The sequence below is a fragment of the Copidosoma floridanum genome, unplaced genomic scaffold (assembly GCF_036245765.1).
Source record: "Copidosoma floridanum isolate Cflo_tuat_1 unplaced genomic scaffold, Cflo_Japanese_pri ptg000019l, whole genome shotgun sequence".
NCBI lineage: Eukaryota > Metazoa > Arthropoda > Insecta > Hymenoptera > Encyrtidae > Copidosoma > Copidosoma floridanum.
In genome coordinates, this window is record NW_028321896.1 from 2,858,790 (window position 1) to 2,881,713 (window position 22,924).

The 22,924-nt window shown below is 39.2% G+C and overlaps 1 protein-coding gene across 1 annotated transcript in view; it reads left to right on the plus strand.

The window, feature by feature from the left end:
• The window catches only part of LOC106636937 (lachesin), a 168,353-nt gene that overhangs the window by 107,870 nt on the left and 37,559 nt on the right, over positions 1-22,924 (plus strand). Inside the window, exons 4-5 of the mRNA XM_089593077.1 lie at positions 4,734-4,892; positions 5,222-5,350. Coding sequence (XP_089449203.1) covers positions 4,734-4,892; positions 5,222-5,350 — 288 coding nt within the window. The remainder of the gene's footprint in view (positions 1-4,733; positions 4,893-5,221; positions 5,351-22,924) is intronic.

The window sequence follows — 22,924 nt, forward strand, 5'->3', positions numbered from 1 at the left end:
TTGTTCCTCCTCTCCTATGGTCTCGGGTGTTGCCACCCGAAAAGACGGACGAATCTTTTCGCAACTCGTGTTGTGTCTTTGACTCGGCTGCTGTTGCCGGGGGTTGCTATGCAAGGCAGATGGTATTTGGCTGGTCTTGGAAAGCTAGTATTTCCGCCAAGCTCTCGAGTTACACTGTGTCGTTGCAGCATTGAGACGTAACTGAAAAGACACACGTTGGTAGGATTTTGTTTCGAAACTGGAATATCACTGTTTTTGCCATTTTAACGAGCGAAAGTCAAGAGGAAAATGTGTCATTTGAAATTATAAATGTCAGTCGTAAGGGCATCGGATGAGTGGGTTGATGGCAGTGAAAGATTTTAATGAAAATCGGATACCCTTGCTTACGCCCTATGAGGAAGAAACGTGATATATTTTTTTTTTCCATTCCTCTTGTAAATGCAACAGCGTTTCGACTCTTTGGTGCTTCAAAAAGTGCTCTCCAACCAACCATGTTTCATGCAGTTACGAAACAGATACGTAAACGTGCGAAAACTTTCAACGAACCTCATCAACGAAGTCGTTAGTTTCAACGGTTATTTTCCGTTGCCCCGAAAATCGTGTCACAAGCTATCGTCCTGAAAACGTAATTTTTTAATTATCCTTCCCCAAGCACCCAGCGAGCTGTACAGCAAGACTTGAAGAGCCACCAAAATAAATCCATAAGGTACGGGGTAGGGAAAAAAAGGGGGTTTTGAGTTTAATTTCACCTAAAATTGCTTCGAGGCGAAGAGCTCCCCCACTAAAGATTTTCGTGCCAGCGGAGGTAAAAGGAGGGAAGGAAAGGGCTTCGGCGAAAAGGAATAACAAACGGTGTATGAATTAATCTTGACTTATTAGTTGCCGGCCTACGCGGGTAAGGAGCTTTCGCTGCTTCTTCCTTTCACCGCATCCTCGCGACAGTTGGAATATTACACTCGACGGTACAGCCGTTGCGCGAACGTGGGCCAGGGAAGAAGAAGAAGAAGAGAAAAGGGAGCCGAGGCACGTTCTGAAATAGCTCTCGTTTTCCACGCTACGATATTAGCAGACGCACGGGTGGGCAACGAGTTGACGTTGGCTCTCCTTTCTTGTTTGTTTGCACACACGTGACGCTTGGATACATACACGCAGGGGGGGTTAAACAGACGCCTTGACTCCGCGATCGCTAAACTCTGCCCCTGTATGTGTGTGTGCATCTCTTTCTTTTCGTTTGCACTGCGATAACTCACGCGATGCTCGACTCGCTGGAAGCGGGCGATTTCTTCGTCGCTTTGCTATCGTTATACACGGACTCGTGCATGTTACATGTGACAATGAGTGGCGTTCAGGCATACTTACCCCTTTTATTTTTATGTGAGAAGGGGTGTGTGCGTATGTTAAGTGTTTGAATGGTTCTTTTTTTTTTTTTCATTCAAGAAAGAGGAAAAGTGGACAAGCGATTGTTTGCTCTTGGGTGGAATTATGCTTGGTCTTTTCAAGCTGGATAAAAATTGTACTTTATTCTCTGCGGTATCTCGAGTTTGGTGGTTTTATTCATCGATTTATCACTATACCAAAATATTTTATGTAACAGCCAAGAGTTGGACGCGAAAAATCCAGACCATTGTGTTTGCCCTTCGTTTAAATGGAATAATAATTTAAGTTACTGTTTATTAAAAATAACCATAAAGTTTTTGAAACCCCTTTGAAGCTATCGATCGTATATGGTTGAAAATTAAAAAGCTCGTATTTTATTTTCGCGACGGAATGAATCAAAGTCACGAATCTCTTTTCCATCCGAGCGATTGTCAATTATGTCACCTTGAAAAAAAAAACCCCAGAGCCAAAGTGCGAGGAGAAAAAGCTTCGGCACCGAAATCGAAAAATGCAACGAGATAGGGTGGAAAAAGCTCGTCCGAAATGTCCCCTGATTTTCCGTGCAAGCTCACACGCACACGTCTGTCAGGTGTTTATGAATGGGAATCCGTCTCATCAAGCGCAAAATACCCTTCGCCGAAAAGATAAATAAAACAAAACAAAGCACGAACGGAGACAGAGGGAGGGAATGACAAAAAAAAGCTGGGGAGCGAATGTGTACAAGCGTCAGCCCGCGCGTGCGTCAATGTCCACTGAGCGGCAAATAATTTTTTCGCCTGTTCGCCCTTTTTTCCCGGCCTAGTCTTCGTTCCGAGAGACGGACGGGGACGTATTACGAGAGAAATGAGAGAAAGAGATCGACCCGACACCTGTCAGTCGTCCAACTAGTTCTCTCTCTCTCGTACGAGCGTAATCCCCTCCCCGACGTACTCCCTAATTCAAAGGGTATAATATATACACACGACGCGTATCGATAAGTGGATTTTGGTTGAATTTCTCTGCTCTCGCGAGCCTTTTCATCCACCCACCGTAGATTTAGCGTATGGCGGGCGAACGTGGGACGTTATAATTAGCCGACCAAACGATAGGTTCTCCCATTAAGATTGCTTATTCAGGATGTTGAAGGCTCACTTGATTCGGGGGACGAAAAAAAAGTCCACTCGGAGTGGACAACGGCGGACCGTATTTTTAGAACGAGTGGTAATTGATCGACTGCCGCATTAGACTCATTTCTGATGGATCGACTCATTGTCCGTTAATCAACGTTGCTTTTTATAATCATTTCAAACTTCAATTTAGAGTACTCGCGCCATCCAGCCACCTTCTTTTACGGAATCGAGCTGACATATAGAGCAAGTGATGGATTCATTGTATAAGCAAATTCTTTATCAACCATCCATACGTAACTAAATGTTTGAAAAATACTCTTTACAGTTTTTCAAGTGCATTGACCTATCCCTTTTGCATCCTCGAATTCCCTCATCACTGGGGGTTCGTAAAAATCAGTGATTGGAGTTATTGTAATAATAATTATTGTATTCCTTCAGAGGCACACTTTGAGCACTGTTGTCGTTTATGATTCAATAGCCAACTGTTTATACATTCAAAATCATGTTAATTTCTAACATCCTTGATTTAACGCAATTGTGGACATAGCATTTTTCAGTCATTTATCAATGCAAAATTGAGGTAGCAAGCCTGGTTGGAAAACAAGAAGAAATCGTATCCAGAGGCAGAGCGCGTTTCTCCTTCTTACTGCCATTACCAAGCCGCACACGCTCATACACACGAGTAAAAATAGATGCGAAGGTGTGAGCATCACGTATTCTTCTTTTCTTTTTTTTTTGCTACAGCATCGCACTTTCTGATGCAAATTCCATCATAGTCCTTCCCTATGGAATACGAGCCTGGATATACATATAATGACATGCGTGCTCGTCTTTCTACTTGACTCCCCCGACTGCCGCGCTCCAACCGTTCCACCCTGCCGCTCTTCTTCCCCCTCAATCCCTCTCTTTTCCTTTACATCTGATTTCCTTTTTTTTTTTTTTTTTTTTTTTTTTTCGTTACTAGACACGCCTTTTCTGTCCGCTTGCCAGCTTTCTACCTGGTTTCGTCGTCTGAGACAATTCCTTTCATTTTTAAAATCATTAGGTTACCATTTGTAGACAGACTATCGATAACGAGTACAACGTATTAATAATAACTAAATCAGGTATAAAAAAAGTGTTAATACAGTTTTTTCGAGCGGTGATTGTTTATTTTATTATTAACTGATGTATGATCCTTCCAGATTCTGGCTCACAGATTGGAATCGAAGACTCCTCTGAGCCAAAAAAAGTCAAGTCAGGTAGGCGTCATTTGACGTAGACTATTGCGTGGCAGGGCATTATACTTGGATTTTAGGCATATATAATCACAGTAACTACCTGTTATTTAAGAATACTGAGAAGACTTTGATACACCTGATCTGTTGTTACACTGCCTTGGATAATTACTACACGTATAGAGTATACCGGACTACCAAACGATTTAGTAGTGAAATCTGGTATCTCGGGACGTGGAGTCTTTGTACTGCAAGGATACTAATTATAAAAATAAATAAAGGGAGTACACGAAATTATATGGAGTGAGCCAACATTAATTGTTAACTAATTACAAGGGACGTTTGATAGATCAAACTTCTCACAAGATAACGCTATTGTTGTAAGTTTATAATCTACACACGACCCTCCTTTTATGTCTGCATATGACCAATCTAGTAACGCCAAAACTAATTCTTAAAATGCAACAGTTGAAATAATAATAATAACAAAATGATATTTAATGATATCCATTGTAATAATAAGATGTGCAATAACTCAAAAAAGGTTTGAAGCGTTGTTTATAATAAATAAAAATCTGTATCCTACCGTAAAGTTAGTAAATTAAAAAAATTTTTTACGTGTCAAGGACATGCTGCATTAATTTATATCCTTACTGAGAGCTTGTGAGTATAATTATACTTGTATAATACAAACTTTGAACATTAAAAAAATCTTGTTAGATACAATTAAAAAAAGTAATTTAAAAAAATCTCACTAGGTCGCAAATGTTTGTACATTTTTTCACTGATCACTGGTGTTAAAATATCTTTAGCTTAAACAACCATCGTCAATATTTCACAATTGTGTAATTACACCTATCTCGTATTCCAATGACAATCGACGTGTACACAACGATTAGTAATTTTGAAGGTTCATAAACAAACGAGACTACCTATTGGGTGACCGAAACAATAAAAACGGTCGTTAATCAGGCTCACTTTGATGACAGGTGGTACTTATTTTCCCAACCCCTTTGTTTGTGTGTTACAGTGCCGCCTAATATTGACGACTCGCTGAGCTCGTCAGACGTGATAGTCAGGGAAAACGCCAACGTGACACTTATTTGCAAGGCTTCTGGCAGCCCACCACCCAGCATTCGTTGGAAAAGGGACGACAACAATAAGATTTCCATCAACAGGACGTACTCTGGTGAGTTTTTTTTTTTTTTTTTTTTTTTTCTTCTTACGTGATCCCTGGCTTTCAGTAATTATACTTGATATTAACCTGTCACAGTTAAATGTATATTCCTACTGCTTAATGGCTTTGTCTTTTTTTTCATCAATGAACTAATGAATACAGTATCATAATTATTTAGTCGAAACGTACACGTTAAAATGAGACTATCATTTATCATTCGATGAACCGAAGAATAAACGTTACATAGAAAAACATTAGTATCAACAATTATACCAAGACATTTATTGCCAAAGAATGTTAATTGTTTTTTTCAAACGAATTGCTCATCATCTTTATTATAGTAAGCGAGTGGGTTGGAAGTACCCTCGAGATGACGAAGATCTCGAGGCTGGACATGGGCAATTACCTCTGCATCGCAAGCAACGGCGTGCCACCATCGGTTAGCAAGCAGATCAAGGTGTCCGTAGACTGTAAGTATACACACACCCACACACACATACAAACCTAAGGCCACTTCTTGTTGATCATTTACCGCCAACCTCTCTACGCGTATAGATGTACGTGTATGTACACTCACCGCGTGAATGAAGCTCCTTGGCGAGATTATCCTCCTCCGCAAAATAAACCCCTGGATAGCTTTGATACCCTCGCCCTCCTTACCTTCCTCGTGCTCTGCTGGTACCTCCTTCTTGCTTTCTCGGCAAATATTCCCCGAGGCATTGGAGACGGGCTTCCCAAGTACTTCTTGAGGGCTTGGCTTCCGAGTGGTAAGAGAGAAAAAGAGAGGAGGGACGAAGAAGTGTGCGGATAAAGGGTTAAACTCTTCCGTCATCACTTCCTTACAATAGACTCTTGCGACACGTTTGTTGATTCGTTTGTGTATAGATTCGCTACCACAATAATATATTATACATGTCCAAAGCTTATTGTTTTCTAATACAATTAGACTATATGTGTACCAAATTTTAGTAGTATAAATAAAGGATTAATCACTTTATTGACCCGTGGATTTTACAGAGGCAGGGTATACAACTTGCTACTTTATGCAAAGCGATTTTTCATACCTCAAAATTTTCCAAATGGTATCATCCAATCCATCATTACGGGGAATTTGTAAACTTTACAAACTTTTACGATTATGAAAAAATCATCGTTTTTCACCTCGACCCTCACAACTTTTTCAAGCTGTGGCATGACTGTGCTCTACCTCATCTGACCTTTTTTTTTTTTTTTTTTTTTTTTTTTTCAACCACAAAATTCTAAAACCGTATTTCAAACTCTATCGCCAGAAAGTTTGGAGCATCAGAGGAAACTTTTTAGGAAAACGAGAAAATCCATCGTTATTCTTTTTATTACTCCACCTCTCCTATGATTTTTAAATGGATCCCTTGACCATAATCCTTAGACTACCAATATAAAAGCTTACATGGGAGACATTAAAAAAAACCTTATTTCTACATCTCACAACTATCTCGAACCTTAAAGGGCTGCGTGCATTGACGAGAAGTTTAACTCGAGGTTTTTTGAGCCTACATTTTCTTCTAAAAAATTTTCAGATTGGATTACTATTTTTTAACTTATTCTACTATAATTACAGTTGATGGTTGTTATCCATCAATAAAGAGTTCGAAACATACGTAGTGCAATTCCATAAAAATATAATGAACTACTCTAACTAGTTTCATTTCAATTTTTGCTTTTTCTTTGATGAACCATCATTTTACCACAAATTATCAAACTATTACCCATACTTGTGATATGAAAAAATATAGCGTGTCCCAATTAGAAGGACATAAAAAAGGAGGCAAACACTCGAGCCCGTGAAAGTATCCACGGACATAATAGTTCGAGCGAGGAATCGAGGAAACACGTGTACACACGTGGTTTAACGGGCCACAAAAACACCAGCCGGCGTCACGATGATTCCCGCTTGTGCGCGCTCCACCTCCGACAAAGAATGACGGAGGAAAGACAAAAACCATCCGGGACACTCATTGTCTATTTCACTGGCGGTACAAGCTTCCTGCTCTTCCAGCCCCACACGGAGCGTCCCGTGCCAAGTGTCGCCCCTCCACACGGGCGCACACTCGAGGCCAAGCTTTTATGTACCAGAGCGGTCTCTCGTGGAGGCGAAAGAGCGAGAGGGCCGAGAGACGGATAGCTGATGGCGAGGGTGGCGAAAGTGGAAAAGCCGCTGGAGACATAAAAGTAAGCCCGAGCCAACTGTAACGCACCATTACCGTTTTCACTGCCAGCCAACCCCCCCGGCCGTATTGTCACCTACTCGCTGTTTTACGAGGACGGGGACAAAGCGCGCTAGCCCACTTTTTTTTCAATTGCCCGCTCTTCCCTTCGTGTGGTTATCTCTCGCGAGCATCGAAAGCTCCCATAGGCTTGACGCTCCTTTTTTTCTTCTGTCTTGTTTAATTGTTTCGCTGCTTCTCCTTTTTCTCGTTTTAGCTTCGTTTTTAATCACTATCCTTGTGGATGCTCATTTTGAAGCTTATTTTTCAGTGTTGGCACTTGCAATGATCACGAATTAGGAAAGGTTTATTTTTTATCGACAATTACATCCTATGTGTGTCATTTGGCGAGCGACAATAGCGTGGCAAAACTGTAGGGCAGAAGAATAGTTACTGCACGTTGGAGGTAACTTTTTGTATCTGAGGCGTGAGTCAATGAAATCGTTTCGACTTTTACAGAGAAATCAATTTAAATCATTTGTAAATGTGCATAAACTGGGATTTCTGTAAATGGTATCGTCAAATTAATTCATACAGTTATTCTCAACAGTCGACTATTCCAAAAAATCACGTATTTGTATACTCTCTTATGATTTGAGGTTTCAAACAATTTACACATAATGATTGAACTCGTGTCATATAATGAGCTAAGGGCATTTTTTTTATCAAACAATTTTCCGTGATTAATGTTAGTCACATTCTTACTCTCTCGTTATTGATTAGTTGTGAAATTCGATCTGCCACATTTACTTCTATATATTACGTACATCATATACCTTACGTGACCGAGTGTATAATTATACCCCATCCACATATCCATACATGACTCCATTCCGAGCAAGTTTGACGTTCCGATAATATTTCGTGGAGTCACCATAAAGTGCGAATTCATCGAAACATTGGACTTGCTTGGTTATCAAGTTATGCGTGCATTTGAGGTACAGTATAAACACATACACGCGCGTGGCTTCTGCAAAGCATTGTATTCGCATTAAGGAGAATTTTGGTGAATTGTGAAATAAAATTTCATCTTCCAAGTGGCTAAAGTCCAAGCTGTTGTGTAGCAAAACAAAAAAAAAACAATAGCAACAAATTATACAAAAAAAGCGTCAAGTGACACAACTCGTTTCCCAAACTTCCTGACTTTGCTTTTTCAGGGATGAAAAAAAAAATGTTCAAGCAGCGTAAAGTATCAAGAGCGATTGTTTGCCGCTGTGTTTTTCCCGGTCAGCAGACCCCAAATCGCGGGTAAGCGGATAACACAACAACAAAACTTTTCTCGGTTAATTCAATTTCGCGGATAGGCAGGAGACAGGTGGAGAGATTCGGAAATTTTCAATCAGAGCCGTGAAGTGAAAATAAATTGAAGCGAAAAACGATCGACGGGGGACACACGCGCACGAGATGTACGAAATAAAGCGCCATTCCAAAGGAATTAATTCGATGAAAAATTAAACAAACGCGAGTTATCACGTATACATATACATATATATATATATATATATATATATATATATATATATATATATATATATACATGAGCGTTTTACGCTGACGACCGACGACAACGGCATTTTCAATGTGTTTTTAAAACCAATAGCCACGAGCGTGTAAACACACGTGGAGATTAATTAAACTTGTGCCGACAGATTACATCCGTTTGCCGAACGATCGGGCTGCATGTGCGTGTGCGTGTGTGTGTGTGTGTGTGTGTGTGTGGCCAATGACATTACGGGCCTTATACAGTACGAAACAATAGTATATTGTTGTGTAGTATACAGTACGAAACAATAGTGTGGCTCTGAAAGTAAACTAGTCATTGCTTAAATAGCATGATTAACTTCGCAAACATTATATCTTGAATTAAGAAATTCGCAAACAATATTATATCTTGTTGTATCGGGCCTCTGCATTGTCTCATTTGCGATGAAAATAATTTTTCATTGTCCAAAAAAAGGGTTTAATAGCGGTTGATTTTTAGAGAGTCTACTTTCCAGGCCAAAACATTGAATGCAAAGTTTTGGATGACATTTGAGAGCTATGTTTCGAATAATAAATTGTAAGATATTGAAAATACGAAAAATTTTTTTCTTGGAAAATTTTTTGGTGTAAATCAATTTTGAGCTCTAATGATGAATATCTATTGAAAGTCCTTTGAAAAAAAATATTAAAATTAATTGAATGTAAATTACGAAAATTTCGTGCTACAAATGACCAAAGGTAATCCAACCCAGCGATACAACGATCGAACATTCAAAATATTAATGGACTCCACGTTCAATCGAATTTCGCTTAAAGCGAAAGCTATGTTTTACTTAAACTTTCAATTTTCATTAATTTTACATAAAAATCAAAAGCTCGCAAGCTCACGTGCTCCATAATACCGTTCAAATTAAACAATACCCCTCCCCAACTGGAACATGGTCCAGAAATTACAATGAAATATCAAATATCGATACCAATATCAATGTATTACGCAAAAATACGATCCTCTCGAAATGCAATCTTCGCATCACTCGAGCGGCCAATGAAAAAATCCCTCCGTTTTTAATTTTCCGACCTTAAAAAAAAAAAAAAAAAAATCACTCAAGGCCCGTTTCGTTCAAGCTCAAAGTTGTCACGCGTCGATTTTCAATATCGAAAACTCGAGTGCACCGGCTGCTGCAGCGCTGTAGTAGCAGTGCACTCGCAAGTCGGAGCTTAACTCAACAACGAGTCATCGAGAAATCAAATGCAATTATTCATCCCCGACTGGAAATTCCAATCCGCGTTACAATACGCCGCGTGAGCCAAATGAAAAGCTTGAAAAGTGAGGGAAAGGAGAACAAACGAGAAAAATCGTCGCCCGGCAGTCCTTTCGCGTCTGCAATAAAGAATCCTTTTAATTTATTTCTCCAGGAGAGCCAGTGTCGGACCGAAGAGTGCGAGACTTCAGACAAGGGAGCCAAGGCTTCTTGGGGTCACGTATAGGCAGTGACTCAGACTCCCCCTCCTCCTTCTCGTCTATATCAGGGACTCGACCCCTTCCCCTCCTCTTCTTCCTTAACCTCCTAGCAGTGGCAATCTGTTATTAAAATCAGCGACGAGAAAAATCCGTGCCGTATCTCGGCGAGCAGTTTCCCGTCCCTTTTTCCGTTCTGTTTCCCTTTTGCCTGCTTTTCGACAGACGTGTTACGGCAAAAATTAAGCCACCTCCAGGAGATCCTCCCTCTTTCGGTGCGCGCTGCTAGTGGTGACGTTGACTCGTGAAATTACCAAAGTTTTGCGATACTCTTGCTTTTTCCACCTCTTGCCAAAAACATCGTTCACCCCCCACGGTTCTCTTCGGCTGTATCTATTTTTTCTTTTTTTTCACAAGCTGGGCCATTTTTGTAATTGTCCAAGCTCCACGATGTTTTTTGGCTGGGATGTAAATTAAACTGATGGGTGTTTTTTAAAAACTTTTCTACTTTTTTTCATTCTGTTAAAACTTTTTGAAGATGTTATTTTTCTATTGAAACTTAATCAGCAAACGATGCAATAATCCTTCATTGGTATGAGAAAAAGTGTGGTGATGTCTGTTTGCACCAATGCGCAATAATTGGTGGTTCTTGTACGTCGTGGTGCCTTGATTCTGTTATGATTTAATTGCTGAATACCAAGGAAATTGAAATTGGAGTCAGGGAAGCGTTGGTAGTGCAGAGTGCAATCTGTGTACCGAATTGAATGAAATGAAAAAGCCCAAGAGAACAGCATAAAAGTGGAAAAAAAACATTTTGTTATTTCCCAATATCGGAGTGAAGAGATTTTTTCAAGTTTATGCAGCGTCCGTAATCCCATTTGCTAGTGTATTATTTTTGCTTGTTTGATGATTAAGTAAAAAGATTTTTTTTTAACACTTTGACTTGTTAAGCTGATGGGTGAGGTTCTTTTTTGGTTGGTAGAAAGCAACGATATATCATTATTGGAGGAATTAAATTTTTATATTTTCTTGTTGCCTTAAGGAAATGGAAATGAAAAATTCAAGAATGGAAATTTTCTTTCAGGATTCAATAAATTGAAAAATTCATAGTTGTGTGCTATCGAACTTTAGGTTCACTTGCCGTGGATGATGGTACAAAAAAATTTACTGTTTCGATGGAGTAAATACATTATTTTCAATGTATTTTGGATCGCTTAATGTACAAGTAATAAACAGAAGATGATTTAATATTTATAAAGTATAATTTTACTGAGTTTTCTTACCATTGAAAAAAAAAAAATTAAAGCTCAACTTCATGTTTTAACGAAATATCCAGATTCAGCGACTGAAAGTCAATTGGAAATGATTGGTACAGTCTATCGAATAAAAATTCTTTCTTGAGCGACATCCTTTTAATAAATTTCTCTACCAACTTAAAACTTGAGTCTCAACCGGCTAAACGCTTCAAATATCAACATCCAATGAAATAGCTCAGATCTAATACTCAGATCCACCCCGGTTGCTAGCATGAATTTTTTCGAGTACTCAAAAATCCATACGATTGTCCAATCTCATCTTAAAAAGAGAACTAGAAAGAAAAACCAAAAAATTTTCTCCATTTTTTTCGTCAAGCACTAATACTCTACTTACAAGAGATTCCGATTCTCACGATTAAAGAACCGAACACCAACCAGCAATAGCACATCAATGGACAGGCGAAAGTGGTTCCTCAGTCAGGACGTTTATTTAAATTTGAAGCTGCGAATCGATCTCCTTCGCCCGTGCAGGCAACATCCTCACTCTCGGCATTCAACGCTCGCGCCGATTGACACCCCCCCCCCCAGATCCTGTCTCTCGGCACCACCCTCCCTCCCCCCCACGTAGATGTGCTGGAAAAGAGCGTCTGGTAAGTACACGCAGTCCTCTCTCCAGCCTTCCTCCCATCTCCTCCAGAAAAAAACTCATTAACGCGCACCCATCCTCTCCCTCCTCCGCTTCCTTTTGCTCGCGCCTTTCCCTTCCAGCCGGCACTCGAACTCTGTTCTTCTTTAGATGTGATTTTATTTTCGGCTCCAGCCGAGGTTTCCACTCACGTCGCGTCGTTATTCTGATTTATTCCCTTTCAATATCCCTTTGCTCCTCTCCCACCCTCCCGTCTTTTTTTTTTTCCTTGTACCCAACTCACTTTACACATTTCTATTTTAGGCAATTATCTAGATTTAATTTTCATCGGGATGAATAAACAAGGACAACTATTTGGTTTGCAATACAGAACACGCCTTTCGCTAATAAATTGTTATGTTTTCTCTTGCAATTCCAAGTCTGTTATTACATCGAATGTTCGATTTTGTCTCCAATATAAGGGTATATAATACAATGGTTTTTTAACAGTGCAAAGCTTGTAATAACAATCATGAAATTGATTAAAAGTACAGCATTTATATTGTATGACACAAATGGCTTTACGAGTCGTTTGCCCTTGTAGACTTCCCGGCAAACAATCCAAGCCCATGGGCGTCCCCAACGAGCGCCCTCCACCCCAGCCTCTCCCCCGTGGGTGGGAAAAACAACTCGGCGCACAAAAGCCGACAATTAAAACCCGCTCTGAGAGCCGCGTGCTCGAAAAACACGCTTCTTTCGCTCCTCCGCTGCAAGAGAGAGCGAGGAGGAAAATCGTTTGTGGAGAGAACGCACAAAGTCCTTGACACACGGGGCAATAATTACAGAGAGCGTGGGAAGAAGGTATACGAGGCGCTGGAGCATACGTGTTACGACATGATTATTGCCACGCATGCGCTTGTGCTCGGCGCAAACATGCAATCCCGAAAACACGCAGGGTGTATGTATGGGGGATGGTTGAAGTGCACCGTCTCGGGAGACTCGTCGCGACCCTCCTCCGTCTCTATCTCGGCTTGGCTCGATGATTTATGGCCCATCCTGGTTTCTCTGGGTGCTCCCGAGCTTTGCCGTTTTTCGTGGTACTAATGCCTCGTCATTTTTCGCGACCTCCCTCCCTGTGGATGAGCCAAGGACAGTGTGCGAGGGGCTGCTTTGGGGACCAGCTGCTACGGCCAGATAAGCCGTGCTCCCTGGAAAAGGACGATGGTTGGTAGTCTCGGGTGAATCTGTGGATTGGGAAGCTGCATGCGTGTTGCATATCACATATCGTTTACATCGTCCTTCTTTTGGGTGGAGAATAAAAAAAAAAAAAAAAAAAAAAAAAAAACTAGCATAATAAAGAAAGTCAAATTGTGGTGTAATCATAAATTGAATAATAATTGAAATCTCTGTCCCGAGTAATCGAGCCCCACATCGTTTTGGCACTTTTTTCTCCTCAAATCAAAAACATGTCAACGAATAAAGAGCAATAGAGCTTCCTGCAACGATCTCATTAGAGCCACAGTGAAAAGTTATTAATACCACGAAGAATGCAGACAAAAAAAAATAAAGTACAACACCGTAGCGCTAAGCAGTGAAAAAAAAAAAAAGGAAACGTGGCCATCGTCCTACCGAGTGGTCGAGAGGAACGGGGTACGGTGGAGGAGGCGAAAAAACGTGGAAAGAAGTGCAACGACGGCGTCGGTCGCGGCTAATTCGCGGTGCGCCAGCTCATAAAAATTCAACAGCTCGCGGAGAGGAGAAAAAGGGAAACTCGTACGTGGTGCATTTAAAAATGCGAAACAAAAGTGTCTGCTACCCTCTATGTGTATATATATATATATATATGTGTGTGTAAGTGTGCATAGAGGGAGCACGAAAAGAGACAGTCGTAGGCTCTGTTGGGTAGTGCTTGTACTCGGAGAAGTCGGAGAAGATGATGAAAAAAGAAGAGCTAGTGAGGTAAGGGGTTGTTAAAGAGGAGAGAGCGCTCTTGAATCAGCGGTAAACTTGCGGTGGGAAATGACCGCTTGTAAAGGTGGAGTGGCGCACTGAGCACGTCGTCGAGGTGTTTCATGGTCGGTCAAAGGCGCCGTGAGAACCGCTTTACGGGCCTTTCGACCCGCAATCTCGACAACAGCCGATAAGGATCAGCTCCCATCTTCTCTCGTCTCCCTCTTTTTTTTGTCGGCGTTATTCGATTTGCGACACGTCGCTCTACGTAGTCTGTGGTTCATCACTTCAAGCTTTTTGTGCTATTACTTGACGTGCTGTTGCAAATATAATTTACATTTTTTGTTTAAACAGAGTTTACGGCAGCGTGTCTGACCAAATTAGAGTTATACTACTTAAGTCGACTAGACTCGTTAATCCTATATCCTTTGGCATGTTTTAAGTGAGCTTTTTTTTTCTTTAATTCAGGATTTCTTTAAGCTTATTATTTTTGGAATTGATTTGATCAGTACTCGAATCAGAGAATACGGAAAAGCAATGTTTACAGCAAAATATTAATTTTGCGATAAATTTGAAAAATATTTAAGTGCAATGTAAAAAAAAAAAATCAGTTAATAAACGATTTACATTTTCTTTTAATACTTTCATTTATTTTTTTTTTAAATAGAGTTTATCGTGGCATGTCTGACCAAATCCGAGTTACACTACTTAAATCAATGAGATTCGTCATTAGTACTTTCTTTGGCATGTTTCAAGTGAATCTATTACATTTGTATTTTTTCACGTGTTTTAACATGTTAATAACGTGAAGTAATCTCTTATGACGTGTTATATTGTTTCTCGTCACTTTATACATAAAGAAACAGTGTGAGATTTTTAAAAAATACAAGAAGCTACACAACGTACAAGCAATAATTACTAAAGTGAAAATGTTCATTAAAAAATGTCAAAAATTACTAATTTGTTATTACAATGGATACGTGTATATTAAATTAAACACAATATGTTGTCCTTTTTTGTAGGTACAACTGCATTGTCCGACTAAACTCGATCTACTCTACTTGAGAGCTTATTTTAACATTTTGGAAATGTCCAAGCACATTTTAATCATCGTTTGGAATATTAAAAGAAGAAAAAAAAGTAAATCATACTCACGGACCACATACATTTTCGTTAGGCGCGCTAAGCGCTGATTTGCGCCAGGTTCCGGCGACGCGTCACATACTTATTTCAGGGCTGGCACATGTTCCACAACGCAGGGTTTATGAATACGCCCGCGAACTTCCCGAGCTCGAGTCTTGGCCCCGATGTATATTTTACAATAAAGAGCCGCCCAAGACGAGCCCTCGTGAAAATTGCACCGCACCCTCGTGCGCGCACGTACGGCCCCGGGTACTCCAAGAGGGGCCTTGAAAAATTCAAGCCAAGCTATAATTACGGATAGGTGGGTTTGCAGCTGATTATTGCGTGCAAGAAAATCCTTGGGGGCTTACATTTCGCGTTTGAAAGATTTGGTTTTACAAGAATGCAGTAATGAGTCTTCCCATTAAGTATTTATGTCTCGTGAATTAGTGTAATAATTTAAGTGTTCAATCGAGGTATTCCTCTCTTCTATTATTGTACAACTATACGTCTACAAAAGTTTATCTCACCAAGTCTGATTATTTTATTTGATCAAGCAACTTTTCCGACCCTTCAAATTACCAAACTAATGCATTGAAAATGCCAAAACCGTTACTTTACTGAAAAATTCATCACTCACCTCGGTAACCAAGTTATTAACCATTACAATGCCGTGTTTTGTGATTAATTCATTCGTCCAAAGTTGCGAGCAAGCTGGAATAAAATTACCAACTTGTAACCCACATATTCAAAATTTCCGAGGCTACACGGGATTACATCGAAACATCATCCAAGACGGAATAGTTGAAAATACATTATGGAAATAAATACTTTGGCATACGAGTTGCGTTGGAATCGAATTTCAATTCACTTGCAAAGAATTGGTACGTAACTCGATATTTCGTCTACAATATAATTTAAGTCAAGTATCACAAGAGAAATCCTATGATCCCTACGTACATAAAAACGTGAAAGTATCAGATGTACAAAAATCTTCAAGCCAAAATTTTCCAAGTCTTTTCGCTCCCAAGATTTTGAGAGTGACTTATTACACACCAGACCATCGTGGTACGTGTTACATGACTGTTCCGCATCGCGCAAATGAAAGTCAAAGTCCCCAAGGAGGAGCAGGATTCCGTCGTGAAATGCACGGAAATAGAATGAAATAAAAAGCAAAGCCTCGGAAAAAAAAAAAAAAAAAAAGAGGAAGACAAGAGAAAAGAGACGAAGATGATGCAGGGAACAGCGCGAGGGAAGCATGCTCAGATCCCGGGGCCAATTTCAAAATTTCTGACACGAGTCCAGAGTTAACCTGCTCCCGGGTACCTGAAAAGTACCGGGGACTACGTAATCCAGGCACGTAGTCCCCGGGGGTGTCCACGAGGCCCTCCCATCACTTTTGCCCTCCTCGTATCCTTTTTTTGCTTTCTTTTCCTTCCACGAACCTTCGCCTGGATCTTCCATTTTTTTTCTTCCTCCTATTTTTTTTCTATTTAACTCGCTCATTTTTTCTCTCACTCTTTTCCCGTGTTTATCCATCCGGCTCTCGTGCGTTTGGCTTGGAGTTGCCACCTCGTCACGGTCCGACTGAGCTCCGCACGTGTCCGGTCCTCGTTTTGACCTGTGCTGGCTATTTTTTGTTTGAACTGCCGGGAGTTGGGGATTTTGTTCCAAACGCAATTTCGTAGTTTAAAAGCGAATGGCGACATTCAATTTAACATTTTCCGTGACAAACTGACGAAGAAGTACGAGCTTGACTTCTCTCATTCTCCTGATTGAGTTAAAAGAAAAGTCAAGCCTTAGCTGAAGAATTGAAACAGTTGTAAGGAAAGCTGATGTTTTTTTTCCTCTCTAGATTCGAGGGTTCAAAGTCCTTGGGATAATTATTCGATTGATTTCATTAATGCTATAGCTTTCTTAAAATTTTATACATTAATGTATGGTCAGGATTCAAACAATTTTATTTAGTCCATTACTTGTTTGTTAACCACCTGCGTCGTTAAATTGTATATCAAGAAATCCAATCACATGTTTCAGCTTTGATATGCAATTTGAAAAACGTAAATAAAAATTTATATCAAAAATTTTTGAGATAAAAAAATATAAAGAAAACTAGAAGCTTTTTTAAAAAAATTCAGGATTTCTTTGAGCTTATTATTTTTGAAATTGATTTGATCAGTACTTGAGTGAGAGAAAACGGGATAGCAATACTTATATTGATATATTAATTTTGCGACAGATCTGAAAAATAATTAAGTTCATAAAAAAAAAAAATAAATAAATAAGTAAATGATTTACATTTTTTTTCATACGTTTCTTTATTTTCTTAAAAATAGAGTTTATCGTGGCGTGTCTGACCAAATCCGAGTTACACTACTTAAATCAATGCGACTCGTTAGTACTATATCCCTTGGCATGTCTTAAGTGAGCTTTTTTGTTTTAACCTCAGGATTTTTTTACGTCGATTATTTTTGGAATTGATTTGATCAGTACTCGAATCAGAGAAAACGGAATAGCAATATTTACATCAAATATTAATTTTGCGATAGATTTGAAAAATGTTTCAGTGTATTATCAAAAAAATAAATGAATAAATAAAAGATTTACATTTTCTTTTAATACGTTCATTTATTTTTTTTTTTTAAATAGAGTTTATCATGACGTGTCTGACCAAATCCGAGTTACACTACTTAAATCGACGAGACTCGTTAATACTATATCCCTTGGCATGTTTTATGTAAGTCTATTACATTTGTATTTTTGCACGTGGTTTGACCAAGTTCATTATTTTTGAAGTTTATTTCATCAATACTTGAATCAAAGAAAACTGGATACAATATTAACATTGATACATTATTAGTTTTGCGACGAATCTGAAAAATAGTTGTCTGTATTATCGAAAAAATGAATAAATAAACAAGAAAAAAAGATGACTACACAAAAAAAAAAAAAAAAAAAATACTTTTTTGTAATTCTTTGATATTTTTTGATATTGCAAAGTGCTAAAGTGAAGTCTGACGTAGTACCTACGTACTAAAAGCCCAAAGCAGCAAGTTTCCGGCAAAAACTTATAATACGCGATAAATCGGCGATATGTATAAAAGCAGCGAGCGGCGACGTTGACGAATGAAAACAAATGGTCGTGCCAAGCCCGGCAGCCCAGGGACTGTAATAACACACGCAGAAAAGAGAGCCGGAAAGGTGGTAGAGGATGGCTGAACTAAATTTTACAAATAACCGGAGGTGGTGTAGCTTATCCGCGGTCTGTGACCGGTTGGCCACGTCAAACGTAACGTCAGTGCCGTTTAATCCGCAAATTCCTTCATCCACGCGAAATTTCCCTGCAGCGCCTCGGCCAAGGCTAATGGCCAGAACAGATGTGAGGTTACAGAAAAGCTGGCGCACGATAGAGCAAGTAATCATAAGGAGTTGAAATCATCATTCGAGAGCCCCTTTTGACGAGGGAATTCTTTTGTGCCTTTCTCGACTCTGTTTGGTGTACTAAATTTTTTTTTTCACAAGTAATAATAAATGAAGAAAGTATTTTATCTACGTAAGTGAAAAAATGTGCAATATTGGTGTTATCCTGCAACATATATCTGTTTTCATGAGAACAAGAAATAAATTATCTGAATCTGAGACTAATGCAATAGTTAAGTTAACGTTTAGTCATCTTGTAAATAATATAGCAACACTGTCACTTTAGAATTGTAAAAAAAGTTTTTCAAGGTGAGCTGTTCCCACAATTCCCAGTTAACATTTTTACTTTGGTGAAATTTTGAATTGGTAGTTTCTTTTAACAATCCGTCGCTCAGAGATTTAAAATTTCGTGGAAAGCAATTTTCGTTGAGGTATGAAATTTCTGAAAAAATGTGATTTCAATTAACAATCTTCTCCAATTTACTGGTGAACTGACAAAGTTTGAAAAAAATCACGTAGAGTTACCAAAGTGCCTACATAGAACCACAAAATTGATGAAGCTTTTGCTAATCAAGTAATCACACAAAAAATAGAACTTCTGACAGCACAATTGATTTATTTCTTTTACCGTTTTATTTTTTGTTTTCTTATATAATTTGTATTGCCACCAGACTTCTCGTTATCGGTTAATTTTTTTCCTCGCTCTCGTTTTTTCTCCTCAAACAACGCAAGAAAAACAATTCACAGGTAATTGGGAAGCAAATAAATATATAGGTACGTAGACAAACGAACAGACGAACTGAAAAAAGGGGAGAGAAAAAAACGAGTGGGACGAGTGAAAGACAGTCGCGCGCGCATTGTTGCTTCATTCATCTCTTCTCGACCTTTTGGCGCATATTTTTAAATCGGCAAAAAGTCGGAGGAAAAGGCAGAAAACATTTTTCCGGTGGAGAATAGCAATCCTCCCTCCCTCCCCCCTTTTTCTCTTTTCCTTTTTAGTGCCACGTATTTTTATTATCTGCATCGAGCTCTTTCATTTACTTTTGGCCTGGTATCGAGATAGATCCCGGCTTTTTCATTTTTCCAACTTCGTTTGAGCGCAAAATGTACGCCAGATTTCCGTGGACTCAAACCCTTTTTTTTTCACTAATGGTTAATCTGCCCATTATAAAATATCATGGCGTATTAAATCTTAAAATTGCAGCTTGGTGTACAAAAACTCCATTAAAACATGGACAGTCAAAACACATATAATAAAAATACTCCTTTCACCCCACATTGAAATGAAATGTTTACAAATGACTGTAAACAGAACGGAAATATTAACATAATCCCTCAGTTAATTTTTGTACGACAGTAATCGGGCACCTGTACGAAATAAACTGATGCGTAATAATTGATAAACGTCAGTTTTTTTCGCAAATAAAGCTAAACTTTAAAAAAAATGACATTTAAAACCATCATGAAACAAACTAACGTAGACTTTTTTATTTGTTTATAAAAATTTGTAACTATTTCGAATATTATAATGTTTATAAAAAAATAGTATTTTCTTTTATCGTTAATAATAATAGTTTTATGTAGCATCTAAAACAAATGATTTTAGTTATAATTCACACTGAAGTTGATAAAATTTAGAAAACTACGAACGTTATGAAATCAAACATATAACTTTGTTTAGTTTTAAATAATTTATGTTAGTTAGTTAGTTAGCTTGAAAAAGTTTAATCAAAGTTGTACAGTAAGAAAATTTTATAAAAATTGAGTCTCGCAGAAGTCCCTTGAAATGACTATGAAAATAATCAGAAACAACTTTCTGTTACACATTTTTTCACAAAATTCATAACTTTCGCTTTAGTATCAGGTAAGCCAGGACGAGCCGGTCGAGATATATGATGAAAATAGACGCAAGCTGAAAACATAATTTACTTAAATGTAAACAAATGTTTGCTTATCGGGGAATAAAAGCACCTGACCGGGCCAAAGTAAATAATCCTCGTGGAGTTAGCAGCCCGCAAGACTAAGAGGATCAGCCGGAGATGAAAAGAAGCGTGTGATGAGATTACTGTCGAATAAGGCTGATATAACGTTATCCTCCCCCTTTTTTTCTTCTCTCCCTTTGTTGCGCGCTGCCCTTGTTCTTTCTTTATTCTATCCCCAAAAGCCGAGCTTATGATATAATAATAGTAGGGGTGTGAAGAAGAGGGTTTGCTACAAATGAGGAGTAAAAAATACCGTTTTATATCTGATGCGTACGAGCAGGGAAAGCATAATATTGGGATTTGCGGGCATACACGATCGGTGTAATTGAAAAGATCTTGTGGCAATGATTACAATGGCTTAAGTTTACAATTTTCAGTTTGTGAAGATTTTTAGATGAGGTGAGTTTTTATCTCATAAATGCAATTTTTTTTTTTACTACTAATTATTTATTTAAGTGGTTTTTTACGATAATTTTCCGTACGCACGCCACAATATTTTAACAAATAAACAATCGTTTATCATCACTTCGAGTCATTACAAAACTAGAAAAAAAAAAACCAACCTGTCTTAACGTGCAATCGCACAACGGAATGTTTGACAAAAAAAAAAAAAAAAAAAAAAAAAAAAAAAAAAAAAAAAAAAAAAAAAAAACATTCCAAACATCAAAAGAAACACCATCCGACCAACGATTGGCTTGAAATAAAAAAAAATCACCACGGTAAGTTTCAGCTACACCTCGTCACGTAAAAATACAAAAAGAAATAACGAACGAATCGTCACTCACCAGACCTGTAATTTCACCTTCGAATTCACGTCCAGCACCGCATCAGCTTCAATCCTCGGCACCATCAGACCCACCGAAAGGTGCCGACGTAGGCAGTGCACATAGACACACAGAGCTACAGCAACGCCGGGTTCTTCATCATCTCATTAGAGAACGGCGCGAGGTCTAATTGTAAATGGTAATGGTCCCCCCCCCCGATCCATTGTCCCGGCCGTTCGACCCTCGCACGGCAAAACAGAGGGAACAAGCCAAGGAGGAAAGCATGTAAGCTCGCGCAGACGGGAGCAAAAGAAAAGAAGAACAAGAGGAGGAAGATCGATCTCCAGCGCGTGATTCGCGCGCCCAATGGGATTTCTACTCTCTTTGCCTATGCAGCACCCGCGTGCTCTTTCATACCCTCCCCCCCCCACCTCCTTTTTTTCCCTTGCCTCCGTGTGTATGTGTATATATACGTATACGAACGCAACGGCAGCACAGAGTCTCTTTTGCTCTCTGCTCGTCTACCCTGCACCTAAACCGAGATAGTTTTGGTACGCGTACACGGATCGCCGAGGAATTTGGTATTCGGGGGATGCCACGGTGTAATGGCACGTCGTTCCGGGGACTCGAATACAACTGTGTTTATACGTGCGCGCACAAGTGTATATTTACATACACACGGGAAAAAGGAGCGCGTTACGCGGCACGTTCGGTATTCAAATAAATACGCGCGCCTCGATCTTCGCGGCCTTGTCTTTCCTTTTCCCTCCATTCCTCGTCTTTTTTTCCTCTATTCCGTCTTTTTCAGCTGCTGTTTGTTTTTTTCCTCTTTTTTTTTTCATTTTTCTACGCCCCCGCACGTCCCCGTGACATATTATATCCCTCCTTTGCGCGTGCGTGGCTGAACTTTTGAATTTTCATTCACTTCAGTAGTGCAAGTAAGTATATGGGCAGACCAGAGGACTGGGGCGACGCGTTTTTAGTTCGTTTCTGTACGTAATTCACGCCTCGTGCTCGTGAATCGGGTTTGCAGGCTGGGAGATTACGGCTTACGCTTTTCGTGCGTTTCCCGTTTGGAACGTGTAATCGACGGCGATTGGGGCTTGTGACTCACTGTGGGGCTTAGTAGCTTTTGCGTGACAAATAATTTGTGAGAATTTTTTGATCAAACAAAAACATGGAGTTTACTATGTATGCGTGCACATTTCGTTGCGATTTGGGAAATCGATGCAATTGTTATCACGAGTTGGGAGTCTGATGGATTTTGCGATCGGTATAACCAAAACTTTTCAGCTAGAGCAATATTGTATAGACAATTTTGTGACAACGCGATCATTTTAAAGAAAGGTAATTCTAGTAGGGGAAAGAAAGTTTTATTAATCTATTGCTCTTAAAAATCTACAATGTATGCATGAATATTTTTCAACTTTTGAGTAACGTGGGTTTAATGGTCAAATTGGCACAGTGTACATTACTAATTTATACCTTTCTTTCTTTTTATGATGAAAGCAATGGGTGTACGTATTTTTTCATGTTTTTCTATTCCATTAATATTTTACGATTTGTCAAAACCTGACTGTTGTTTTTCTAAAACATTCGATACAAAAATCTAAATGTGGTGTTCCATTTTTTTTGCCGCACGAGAGCTTACGCCAATGTTAAAATCGATCGGTGTGAAGCATAAATTTTGGCCAAACAAAGCCACTGTCGATAAATGTTGAAACCTGCCTCATCAAGACTC